We start from the raw sequence: 12,693 nt of genomic DNA, 5'->3' as shown, positions 1-12,693 counted from the left end.
TCTTTGAAACAGAAATTAGGCTTTCTAATCCTACATAATAAAGTGCCCTAGTAAAAAAGGTCATGTTGCATTTTCATACTTTACGTGAAAATTAGAAAAATAAATCCCCACGTTTTTTCCTATATATAACAAGCAGTGTATTTTTTTGTTTGTTTCTACTGCTCTCTGAAAAAACATGGTAAAACATAAACCACATAATCTGATATACCACATACTCTTAACTGATATACTTACTTCTGTAATAGACTTGACAAAGCGGATTCCATCATTAGCTCCTTTGATTTTTGCCAGACAGTCACAAAAATAATCCCAGTAGTCTTTTCTGTTCCCCAGCAATGTGCTTTTTTCTTTCTGGTCAAACTGAAGCCAGGAAAACAAAATACAATGAGAAAAATTTAAATAGAAATATATAGCTACTTGGAATCCTGATCTTCTCCCAGCAGCATGTTCTTTCATGACTCCTCTTAGCTTTAGCCTATGCATTCACAAAGGAAAGAGACACTGCACTGTACTGATGCAATCCAGCAGTTGCAAAAGCTACTTAAATGACAGTAAGAGATAGTTATGTTCTGGGTCTCTATAAATACAGACATCCATTCAAAACTCCTGAGACAAAGACTGGCAGCAGATTCAGCAGCTGTTCAAGAACAAGACACTAACAACCAGTTGCTGAGAGACCTGCAATTAAGTGTGGCAGTAATACACGTGTATGTACCAGAAAAACCTGCTCTAGCTAAATCATGTTCAGAGCAGCAATGCAGCAAGGGTATGGGCTGCAACTTGGACTACTCAAATCCCAAAGGATTTTTCAGTTTCTGCTCTTCAACCTTATTAAAACTCCCTTGCCTAGATTAAGGCTAGATTAGCATTTGTTGTAAATCAGCATTTGTTGCAATCAGTGACATGACTACATTATATGGGGACACCACACTAAGCAAACTGAATTTCAGTTTGCCCAGTAGTGTCCTCTTTGACTTAAACCCTAAGGGTGGACAAAAAGCAGCACTTAAGATTAAAAATCAGCCTTTTGCCTTAAGCCTTCCATACAATAAAAAACCACTTTCCAAAGCAAAATTCTGGAAAATTCTATAAATTACTCACATCCAGCGTTTATTTTGCATTGAAATGTCAAGATATAATTACCACAGTTTTTTTCAGGACAATTTAGCAAGATATATCTTTAAAATCAAGCTCAGATCTTTCAGATCAATAAAGAAATGCCTTACATTCCTCAGTCAAACTTCCAGCACAGCATTTTGATTACACTTATTTTCACTTGAAGTATAATAGGCAGCACATATTTCAGTCCTCTAATATACACACCAAAATAAAATACAAAGAGAGACTCAACTGGATATTTATGATTATTTGAGTTAAACCACACATACTGAACAGTCAGCAAGAGAAAATAAGGCCAAGTTTTGCTGGTGGATTACAAATGACACAAATCACTTTTTACCTGTAAAAGGTACTCAAGCTTGTAGGAGAATTTTTGCAAGTTGACACTGTCGTCTGTAATAGGTTCACCTCCTTCTTTAAATTCTTTACTTAATTCAGTCACTGCATCTTTAAAACAAGACACCAACATAGTTAACTAATGCAAAGAACATATAGCACTGAATCCATAAACAACTAAATAAATGCTTTCTTCATGGACATTCTGCATGTGGAGACATTTTCTTTTAGCTGAAATGTCTTGTAAAAAACATTACTGATAAGACTGCAATTTGAGACTACCTATAAGAAAACAGGAGTTCAAACTGTGTCAATCTGTTGTATGGATTATTTCTTCTACACACCTAGTACTTCTGACACTTAGCAAAACCTGCTAACAGAAAATTGCTAATTGCAATTCTCTTCAGGGAAGAGAAATAACTTTTTGCTGTCTCATGTGCACATTAAGTTATTGCCACAGGACAAACAGAATTCTGATTAGAAAGGACAAAGCATGTAATCAGCTAAAGGGGATCAGTAACATGAGAACAGTCATTCAGTCAGCACATTTATCTTCTCCATGCTTTATTCAGGAAAGTTCAGCTTGTGATGGCTACAAACAGAAATGAAAAAGTAATTTATATAAAAAATAAGCATACAGCAACTCCTCTTCCCTGAAACATACACCCATAGTGGGTGAGGAAATCTCAAGCCAAAATACACTCTATTGCCCCCCCGAACACTAGCCCCAAAAGGATGCATTTCTCAGCATCAGAAATTACTGATTTTTGAGATTCCTTTCCCCTTGGTCTTACACTTATTTCAGGCGACTGAATGAGCTTCAGTTCCCAGTTCCACTCAATAACCCTTTGCAAATTAAAATTTCTTCTTGTTAGCAGTCACATAGATTTCCTTTTTTTGCTGTTACAGGAACATCTAGATTTTCAGCTTTGGGGCATATACCTTTTATTTAATAAAAATTTAAAGGAGAAATATCAGAATCTTGGTATAGGCAGCTGATTAGGACAGAAAGGGAGCAGAAAAACTGTTACGAATTTGATACAATTCTGCCTGCAATAGAACTGTTGAAAATGAGGTTGAGTACTTCTAGTGGAAGACAGGTTCCACTGCAGTGAGAACAGCAGGTGTAATCCTCCAGCACCCTTCCTCTGGGTCTCCTTTCCTGGCCAGGTTTGGCCTCCTGGCTTTTTCCCTTCCCACATTAGCATCAACTCCACACCAGCTTCCTATTGAGGAAGGCTGAGGTTTAGGCCCTTTATCCTTACTTCACATGAAGTCTTGTAGCAGCACAGCTCTATACATGATGATGAAGTACTAGTTCACAATGCACACCACACAGATCTCTCTAAATTGTAAAACTTATTTCTTCTCTTGTATGTTTAAATTTACAGGATTTAAGAATTCAGTGTCCTGTAGAAGGTATAGTACTTGTATCACAAAAAAACCCAGTCGCACTGCACACCTTGAATTATGTTGCTACAATGCTGCAGGAAAGAATTACACAATTGAAAACACAACTCCTACTCTGTGTTATCTAAAACCTGGAGGATGCAGTCCAGCCTCCAGAATATATCTGTCAGCATGGCACTCACTCACTGTACCTTGCAAGTCTCTGATAATCCGCTGCAGCTGGCTTTCACCACTAGTTGCTGCCATCTTGGAAACAAAAAGAACTCCCCTTCTGGGCTGTTAACCTTTTCATCCATCTAGACAAAAACAGCAGAGTTCATATCCTTGGTGACCATTGGGTTGACACTGATTATTTTTCTCTGTGACACCTGCAATTGTAAAAGTAAAAAATAAAATGAAAGTCTTTATCAGCTCAAATTAGTATAAGAGAAGTACTTTGGCATTTTAGATCCTACTGAGTAATGAATTCCAAGGCCAACCCTTTTCCAGGAATCTCCTTAATGTTTTCTTCTACTTATCACTTTCCATTTCAGTTATTTGTTCTTTTTTCTTCTTTTTTCTTTCAAAACTACTAAGCAAACCTCAGCAATTTTCTCCGGCTGGAGTTACAACACCACTGGTAGTACAGCGCAGCTCTGGCTGGCATTTCACTCAATCTACCTTGTGACCCTGAGGGAAGTCCCACTGACATGTGATTTTCCCTCCCCAAGCCCTCTGCCAGATCTTCCCTACAGGCTCTAGAGTAAGAAGATAAGACAACATTTTCATTTCAGAAAGAATTTCAAGACACAGAATAGGCACGGGCCAAGGACTCAAAAATGATGCATGCTTGACTCTCTGACACCGGAGCATATTTTTAATGTGCAAGAGCTATCAAAATCTTTAGTACTGGAGCATGATTTTAGCACAAGGAACACCTTTCAACCTCTTCTCAGAACCCACTGTTCCTCAGACACATAAGATGACACCACTTTATTTTAAGCTCTGTTACAGCATCCCTGGCTGGATCAACACACCTTGCATCACCGTCTTTGCTTAGGATGAGTTATACTCACTCAGAGAAAATCTTTCTTAAGGGAAAATTAATTCAAAGCCTCAAACGCTTTCCTATAACAACCATGCCTGGGGATGCAACCTTTCCAAGGCTAATCTGGGAACAATCATTCAAAGAAAAAAGCCACACAGAAGCTACATAGGGAACTTACTAAGCATCCTGTCCAAAAGTTGTTCAGAATTCTCTCTGCAGAGATACAGCCAAAGTTTCAAGCAAAAACAACACCCAAAGTACTGAATCTTTAGAAATATTGTTGTCACACATTAGTGCTTTTGTTATAATTCAAGCTGAGCTACAGTGAAATTAAATTGTAATTAATATCTTACAAACTTTTGAATCTCATGTGATTAGGTTACATTATTATATCTCCTTTCTCTTTCCATTCTTTCACTTCCAAAAGAGCTAAATTGGCACGACAGAAGTAGGTGTCTGAATTAATCAAACAGATCATCGTTCCTACCCTGTGTAATAAGGTATTGCTAGGAAGTGATCCCAATGTGATCCCATATTCTTTTCTGTCTGAAACAAAGCAAACATTAACAAAGCCAGAGAGACAGAAGCACATTAAGTATAAAGAGAAGGCTGAAACTGGGCTTACTTGTGTGTTTCTCTGCATACCTGTGCTTTGTTACATGCTTATTTCCATGTTTTGATGTTAGTTGTTATGTTCTGACACAAGTGTCAAGTGGACCATTTGCTGTCTGGGGAAAGGCCTTGGCCTAAAAAATCCTCACTGCAACCAGCTGCTTCAGGGACAGAAGACCAGAACAGCACACACCACCTGACCTGTGGTGCCAAACACAATTTTTTACCTTAAATCAACAATGTGACATGCCCAAGATTTCGATCTCGATGCTACCCAGAGACCATACAAAGTACCACACTTCTTGGCGACTTGCCGAGTTTGGGTACCACTGAAAAAAGCAAGAGTAACAAACTCAGTGAGTCAATGTTTCCTTTTCTAAGCACCAGCAGTAATATCAGCTGTATCAGACCAGTTTGGCAACTGTTACAGAAAGGAGATTAAGTGATAAGACTGTGCGGAAGCCAAAAATTGTCGCCAAACCAACTGTGTTTCCTCACACAAAGAGGGAAAAGAGCAAGGACCAAGAAAGGGATCCTGCCTGTGCTTCCCAGAGGCCAGAGTAAGCTCCCATTCAAGGCTCCAGAGACACAAAGGCTTTGCAAGAGGCATGCCAGGAAAACAGCGACCAGGCCAACTGCAGGCATCTACAGAGAGCCTAGGAGAGTAGCAAGTTGGGAATTGAACCTTTATTTTGCAAAACCAAGCAGGGAGTGGGACACTGGGCATCCTATGGTAGCCAGGCACAGCAGGGGACCTGGTCAACTGCTAATTCCCAGCAGGGTGGGAATTCTTCCACACATTCAGTGGAAGAGGACTAAAGCAGTTCAGAGTTTCCCCATCCCCATTAATACTGTTTAAATCAGTGTGTATGCCCAGAAGCCACATATAAATGACTGCTGGGTGCAAAACAGCTCACTGGCACAGTGCAAGAGAAGGCTCTGTGCTCCCAGTGGGTTGATCTTGCTGTGCCAAAGCAGACCAATATATGCATCTTTTTTTTACTCCTGTTTGGATCTCCTAGGTAGAATGCGAGAACCCTGAAAAAAACCCATAACTCAGCTGGAGACATGAAGCTGCACAGCTCACTCCTCTGCCTACTCCCTCTTTTCTCAATACCTGGAGCAAGGTCTCAGAGCTTCCCCCTTCCACGCCTCAGCTCCCACAGATGATACATGCATTTATCCCCTTCCCTTCCCAGAAGTGAAGGGGGTCTTTTGTCCTGGGCTATGGCATAGGGTAAATGTGCTGCAACAACTTCTACTTGCCTTCTCCTCTACAAAATGGGGCAAAAGGTTCTTCTCCCCTCCATGGGAAGGGGACACCAGAGAACACCTCTGGCACCTCTTAGAAAACACAGTTCATTCCACAGAAAGGCACAGAGCTCTCACTTCCTATGGCAAAGAAAACCGATAATGTATCTTAACTGGTTTCCCAAGGTTTCAAAATAGGAAGAGCTTCTTTAAACACCCGATCTAGTCCTTCGGGATCACAGAACATTTTGCCCAGAATTCTTTAGTCCCTCCAGAATTCCCTGTTCATCCAGCATTTCCTATCCTACTATGCACACCTGTAAATATTTGCTTTTTGAAAAGAGCATGACACATTCCTCAGGCATGACTGACCTGCTGTGGGTTGAGAGCTTTTTAGATGATGCATTGTTACCTCTTACATAACAGCACTGGTCTAAGGCTGATGGCATTAACTTGTCCAGAACTGCTGAGCTGCAATGACAACAGTGCAGCTACACTAAGGACCTGGCACAGAGGAGGTAAGACAGGACGTGCCACCAGTCCCTCCTTGTTCTCCTGGGCCCTGCCTGCTGATCTCTGAAGGTGGTTCCTGCCTTCCCTGCTGGCATAAATTCTAGTGTGGGGGTGGCAATCTTCTTTACAGAGGAGGATATCCTGTAGACTAAAGAAAGAAGCAGAAAGGAAATAGTCCACATACAGGAAAAGGAAAGATTTACCTGAAGGGGAGTGAGACACATATAAAACAGGCAACAAAGTATAATGACTCTAATTAAACTGGTTAGTGAAGTAGCTACAATGACCTACATTTAATCTGAGTCTATAAAATTTATCTTCATTTTCTACATCATGTCTGCATCTCCAGCAGCTAGCTTTTTATTTTTCTGTTAATTGGTCAATTTTAGCCAGCCTTGACAGAAGGTAGCCATCTTCAAAATATTACACTTCTCCATGTACGATGAAACAGGAAGCAGAGAGGATGTCCCTGAGCAGTGTCTCTGCATTGTTAAAAATGCTACAGCGAAACCTCCGCTACAGCCTGATACCAGAGAATCCACTCCTCACCCAAGTGTGTTTTCAGTGTGCAGTAAGAGCAGAGCTCACACTACAGACTTGGTGTAATGCAGATAAACAGTAAATCAGATTTGCAAAAAATATTCACTGGAAACCAAGATCCACTATTTTCTACTGCTTATGGAAAAATATCTTGTTAATATGATTACTCTGGTCTAGTCATTCCAAACAAGGACACTTAATCACATGGCCCCAAATGGTATCACAAGACCTTTAACTATTTCGTGCCCACAACCCTACGCCTTTTCTAACACTCTATATGAAATAAAACAGGCAAGTGAGTAACACTGAGACAAATCCTATGTTTGTGAGTCACAACTTTAATTGCATTATTCCTTTCTGTAGGGTGAACGTGTATGCTCTAAAAAAGCAGATACAGACTGATAACTGCAAGGTACATGGTGGGAAAAAAAACTCAAACAACCTACCTGGTCATCCAGTTGGCTACAAGGACACACTGACAAAAGACACTGAATGAAACCTCATGGTAAAGAAGTGGGAAAAGAAAGTACCTAAGTCTCAGGACAGTAACAGCACTGATCTAGTTAAATAATTTCATATCAGTAATTGCCTGAAAAAACTACTTCGTACTTTGTTGTTGCAGCAAACATAGAGCCCCAGTGAAGTTCACAGTTGTGCTGCAGTTTTTCTCATTTTTTACAGTGCAGGCACATAGAGCTACACATCCATAAAGCTGAAGAACTATTTGCTGGAAGTAAAGGTTTGAGGTATAAAAGAGACAGCATGATTCTTCTGTCATGCACACACGTGCCTTTTACAAGGCAACTCAACCCTTTGTGTTTAACAATGCATACAAAGATATGTGACTGATAAAAACACACACTGGACTATATTAAATAGGAAATTAAAAGCAAAAGACAGGCACAGCCTGAAAGACAGCCAGGGTTTCCATTTCAAGATGTGAAATTTTCCTTTTAAATCAATAATTCCCCTTCATTTTCTACATGAACAGACCTTCACATTTCAGTGACAAAAACACGGTTTGGGAACAATAACAATTAGCAATGAAAGACATCTCACAGAAAACACATGTTCAGAAAAACAAATTCTCAGAGTGTTATAATATAGCAGAAGAAGGTAACTAGATGAAGTGCACAAAAACATTCCCATTTCACAAATGCTTGGCAGAGAATGAGTATTTTTATAGTTAAAGACTCCTTACAGTAAAACCTTATGTGGAAAGGCTCTTGTGCTCTAAGTATATTTGCATTTTACAGCATAAGAACACAAACTAATGACATTCATAAAATACTGCTTGAACCCCTAACTGGACAGAAGGGACTGACACAAAAGAATCAGACGATTTTAAAAGTTCTTTTGTGCAATCTTCCTTATTCTATGGACAATTGACCTACATTCCACCCCTATTCCTTATATTTGCAACCTCTTTTTAGAAAAAGACCAAAAACAGGCAACAGACAAGAGTATACAGTGGCACAATAAGAACTCCATGAGACAGAGTTAATTTTTAACCTTGAGTGGACAAAACTGGCACCCTAACAAATTTTTTTAATGCTGCACCTACTGAACTGGATCTCCACTCTAACACCTGGCCTGAAACCTTTTAAAACCTTACACTGTACTTTGCCAAACAGAACAGATGCATCAGACCAGGGACATAGATTCCCAGCTTGGAAAATAGTGTTTTGTCTCTGATATTCCTTCACATCAATAACTGTTGAAAAACATGAACTCAAATGACCACTTTCTGCAAACAACACCACAGGGATGAGCTAGTACATATCTCACAAAGACAACCTTGTCTCAGCCCTATCTTATGATGACAGAACTTCCCTGTTTGAGGAAGCAGTCAGTTTACAAAGAGAAGAGCTCTCTTCTGATAACAGGAATTTTACAAGTATCGCTTTTAATAAACTTGTCTGCTCTTTTCCCTTAGGACACATCAGGAATGCCATACCTTGTTTAATAACATCTATCAATTAACCCAACCATAATTCTCCCAGAGACTTGGTTCTCCACGGCTCCTCCCATCCCATTTCACTCCCCCTGGGAGAAGGTACCCCTACTGTCTCAATGGTGAGCTGAAAAGACAGAATTCATTCAAAAGTGAAGAGGTTTTTTTCCCCCTTCATGCTCTCACTCTCCTAAACAATTCTCCCTGTGTTCCTCTCTGCCACAAAATCTGTTCTTTCTCTCTACAACTCATACAACTATTTAAATGTCTTACACATTCTTCAAGCCAGGCACATGACACTCGGGTGCTACTCTGAGAAGCACCCCGTAGATACCTACAGAAATGGAAACACCTACAGAAATGGAAACACCAGAGGACTTCCAGCTGCAGAGGAGCATTTGACGATTCACGACACTCAACTCACTCATTGTACAAGCTTGGGGACTTCAAAACATCTCATATTTTTCAGGTCTCCAAAGTTGGTCTCTGAGCCTTGTTAATTTCCCCAGCAAGCCTGGCCTGACTAAAGTATCTCAGCCACATCTGAGATTTCAGGATAGTTAAAAGCAACAATCATTACATCCTGGCTTTAATGGAACCTTTCTTTAGCAATACTTTTTACCTCTATATCTACTGTTGCACACTGTCCCTCCAAGCTGAGGTTTTAGAAGTACTGGAAAAGGTTTCCTCCAGCTAATGGTTTTGGGAAGTCTGGCAGATGGGTGTTGAGCCTTGCCCACTTGTAGCACTTTGTGTGCTCTCCCTCCAGCCAGCAGCTCCCCAGAATAACTCCTATATGCAGTTCCCAATGAAATATCAACATGCAACACTGAAAATTACAGGTTTTGACCACACACATGTAGACCAAATAGAGGGCGAGGCAAGCAAAAACCATGCTGAGACAACCTGAACTGACAGGTCACTGAGTGAGTCATGCTGCCCAGAGTCAACAGAAAGAGTTCTTGTTTTCCTCTCTCTGTAGCAGGAAGCATGGAGTATTTCCTCTCTCCCTTTTTTTCATGTGAGTTTTCCAGTGAAGGTCACCATTTGGGGTGGGGGGGAGAGGTGAAATTTCAGAGTTTCAAATCCCAAAGATTTAGAAGCACTGGGAGGAGAGGCCTGTGTGATGTGGGTGGCTGGGAGGAGATACGCTCAACAGATGACGCAGACTTGGCATAAGCCCAGTTATTTACAATATCCTGATCCAACCAGTGCACTTTCGAAACCTAAACTGGCTTGTAGCAGTAGCAAGACTGTTCCTGTCTTCATCCTTCTTCCCAGCAGGACTCATTCAGGGGTTAACCAACACAGAATACCAACATGGGCAAAAGTATTAAACCAAAGGAAGGGCATACAAGTCAAGGTCCTGTGCCTGAACTGAGATCCAGGCACTTTGCATAAAAAGTTGTACTCTTTCTACCATTGTTAACAGATTGTAAAACCTTCTTCAGAATACATTTGGGCAAAGGATTTTAAATTATTACTATTAGAGAATTTTTGGACACAAACAGCCGCCTCTCCATGGACAAAACAGAATTACTACATCAAAATATGAACTCGACTAGATACAAGCTGCTAAAATGTCCTTGCATTAGCAAAACCAAATAATTTCATACCATGAAATGTATGTTAATGAATTAACATACAAATAAATAAATATATTAAAATGATAATGTGTAACAATAAAAACACTTAGGGCTCTAACAGTTCCCTTAGGTCTAATAATCTCAAAAACATGTAAGGAATAGTAGAAGAGTTTGGTATTTATGTGACAAATAAACAACTGTTAATTTTTAAATGTGATCAACTAAGAAAAACAAATAACAATCTGGAATAAAAAACTTTCATCATTACTTTTCCTTGGGTCTACTGCATAATTTCTGCAACATTAGAGACTACATCTTGACTAGTTTTCTCTCCCTAGTTGTTTCTTTAGGTTTTGATCACCTACCAAACAAGTTTTAAAGGAACCTAGCCTCCAGGATATTAGGATAAATTCCTATTCTATTTATGTAACCCTCTAGCAGTGGACAGAGGGACTGCAAAAGAAATACATTATTTCACTGTTATCAAATGGTGCACATAAGAGACATGAAAATCAGGCTCCATAACGAACAGGTTCTTAAGAAGTAGCAGTGAGACCAGATTTATAACAAAGGCTGTCAAATACATATACTACAGATATACATATGTATTCTACAACAACCAGAGCAAAACTGACTATCAGTTGTTTTGCACCACAGTATCTTAAGATACAACTTTTTAACAGCAGTGCAGTCTCCTAAACGTAAATGTTGGGAAACACTATTTGGAACGTCGAGAACAATTTTTAAATTCAAGCACTCCCACAGGAATCACTGGAAGACTCCAAGAAACTGCCTTGCACACCATAAAATCTGGAAAACATAAAACACACTACTGCATGGCGTCGCCATGTTACTGACAAGACAGAGAACATATTTTACCCTGAAAGTTTCATCCTAGCTTGCCTTCAAAGAGGATATGAAGTGAGAGCTGGATAAAATCATCCACTTTCACTCTTCAACATTAAAGAGACAAAGGCCTGGTACCTCTCCTTCTGTTCCAACTTGAAATTTAAAACTTGAAGCTTGGTTTCAAATGACAGGCGGAACGAGGAGAGTGAAGTCTGCAGCTGACCAACTCTGTGTGCCAAACCAACCTTGCAAAAACCAGCAGCAGGCTGGATGCAGCGACCCGGACAGAAAACAGGGCCCTGTGCTCGGGCAGCAGCAGCAGCAGGGGATTCACCAGCTTCCAGAACACGGCACAACCCCTCCACAGCCCGATTCACCGCCGCAGCACCTCTGCCCGCGTGGAATCCAGTGTCCAAAGGCGGCAGACAACCATTTCACTAAAACCTTGAGTTTTTCCTTCTCCTTGCTCACTCTGGATTACCGGGATCAACATAAGCCGGAGGAGGGCCGGCTGCAAACCCGGCATCTGCTCTGGAGACAGCCCCAGCCGCCCCGTGTGCCAGCAAAACTCTCTCCCTATCCACCCGCCGGAGATTTGCCGACACAAGGGCAAAGTGGGATTAGGGCCGCGGAAAATATTTGCCGGTCAGCACTTTACAGCGGGGTGAGGGCACGGACACGGGCGGGTGTTTGGTTTCCAGCAGGGCGACTCCGCTCCCCCTGCAGCTGCCGGAGCGCCGAAAACAGGGCAGTGCTGATGTCGGCCTAAAGTCAGCGCTCACCGGGGGACATGATGACACTTCAGGGGATTGGGTCTAGACGGTGGCCCTGAGGGACGGGGAACCCCCGCTCGTGGGGGCTCCCAGGCGATGACAGCCAGCATCCAGCCCATCCCGGGCTGATGCGCCCCTGCCATGCCCGCGCTCATCCCGCCGCTGAGCCGACCCGGGCACCCCCCAAGGCGCCCGGCAACTCTCTCCCGGCCGGGGCTCCTCCCCTCGAAGCCGAGCTCGGCGAGGCAACAAGTGGAAGCCGACGAAGTCACTTCCCCCTCTCCCCGTCAGCTCCCTCCGCCCGCCGCCGCCTCCCCGCCCCCGGCCCCGCCGCGCTCCCTCTGGGGTGTGCGGGAGGGGTCTCTCGGTACCTGCGCGGCCGCCGCCGCCATGTCGTGCAGAGGCGGCCCGGGGTGAGGCTGCGGCTCTCCCGGCCCGACTACAACTCCCGTGAGGCCGCGGAGGGGCCGCCCCACGCCCGGGGCGGTGTGCGGCTGCAGGGCGGGGGGGCGGAGGTGGCGGGGACAGAGACCCGAGGGGAAAGCTCAGGGGTTCGAAGCGGCTTTGGGCGAGAAATCGCCTCTTTCGGCTACAGCGTTGGGGTGGTTTCCTTTCGGGGAGGCTGGTGTTTTTGGTGCCAGCACGCAAGGTCGCTTTTTACAGAACCACGGAGTCGCTGGGGTTGGGCTGGACTCTGGAGACGCCTGATCCAATCCCCCTGCC

At 42.5% G+C, this 12,693-nt stretch overlaps 1 protein-coding gene across 3 annotated transcripts in view; it reads right to left on the bottom strand.

Annotated features, from left to right (window-relative positions):
- The window catches only part of FYCO1 (FYVE and coiled-coil domain autophagy adaptor 1), a 44,523-nt gene extending 32,997 nt beyond the window's left edge, over positions 1 to 11,526 (bottom strand). For all 3 annotated transcript variants that reach the window (XM_062509417.1, XM_062509426.1, XM_062509434.1), the window contains exons 1-4: positions 11,443 to 11,526; positions 3,057 to 3,233; positions 1,460 to 1,566; positions 235 to 360 (exon numbers count right to left, since the gene is read on the bottom strand). In XM_062509417.1, coding sequence (XP_062365401.1) covers positions 235 to 360; positions 1,460 to 1,566; positions 3,057 to 3,111 — 288 coding nt within the window. In that variant the 5' untranslated portion in view covers positions 3,112 to 3,233; positions 11,443 to 11,526. The remainder of the gene's footprint in view (positions 1 to 234; positions 361 to 1,459; positions 1,567 to 3,056; positions 3,234 to 11,442) is intronic.
- Positions 11,527 to 12,693: the final 1,167 nt, after the last annotated feature.

This window comes from Cinclus cinclus, chromosome 1, assembly GCF_963662255.1.
Source record: "Cinclus cinclus chromosome 1, bCinCin1.1, whole genome shotgun sequence".
Lineage (NCBI taxonomy): Eukaryota > Metazoa > Chordata > Aves > Passeriformes > Cinclidae > Cinclus > Cinclus cinclus.
Note: the sequence above shows the minus strand (reverse complement) of the source record. Positions and strands in the feature narration are given on the sequence as shown.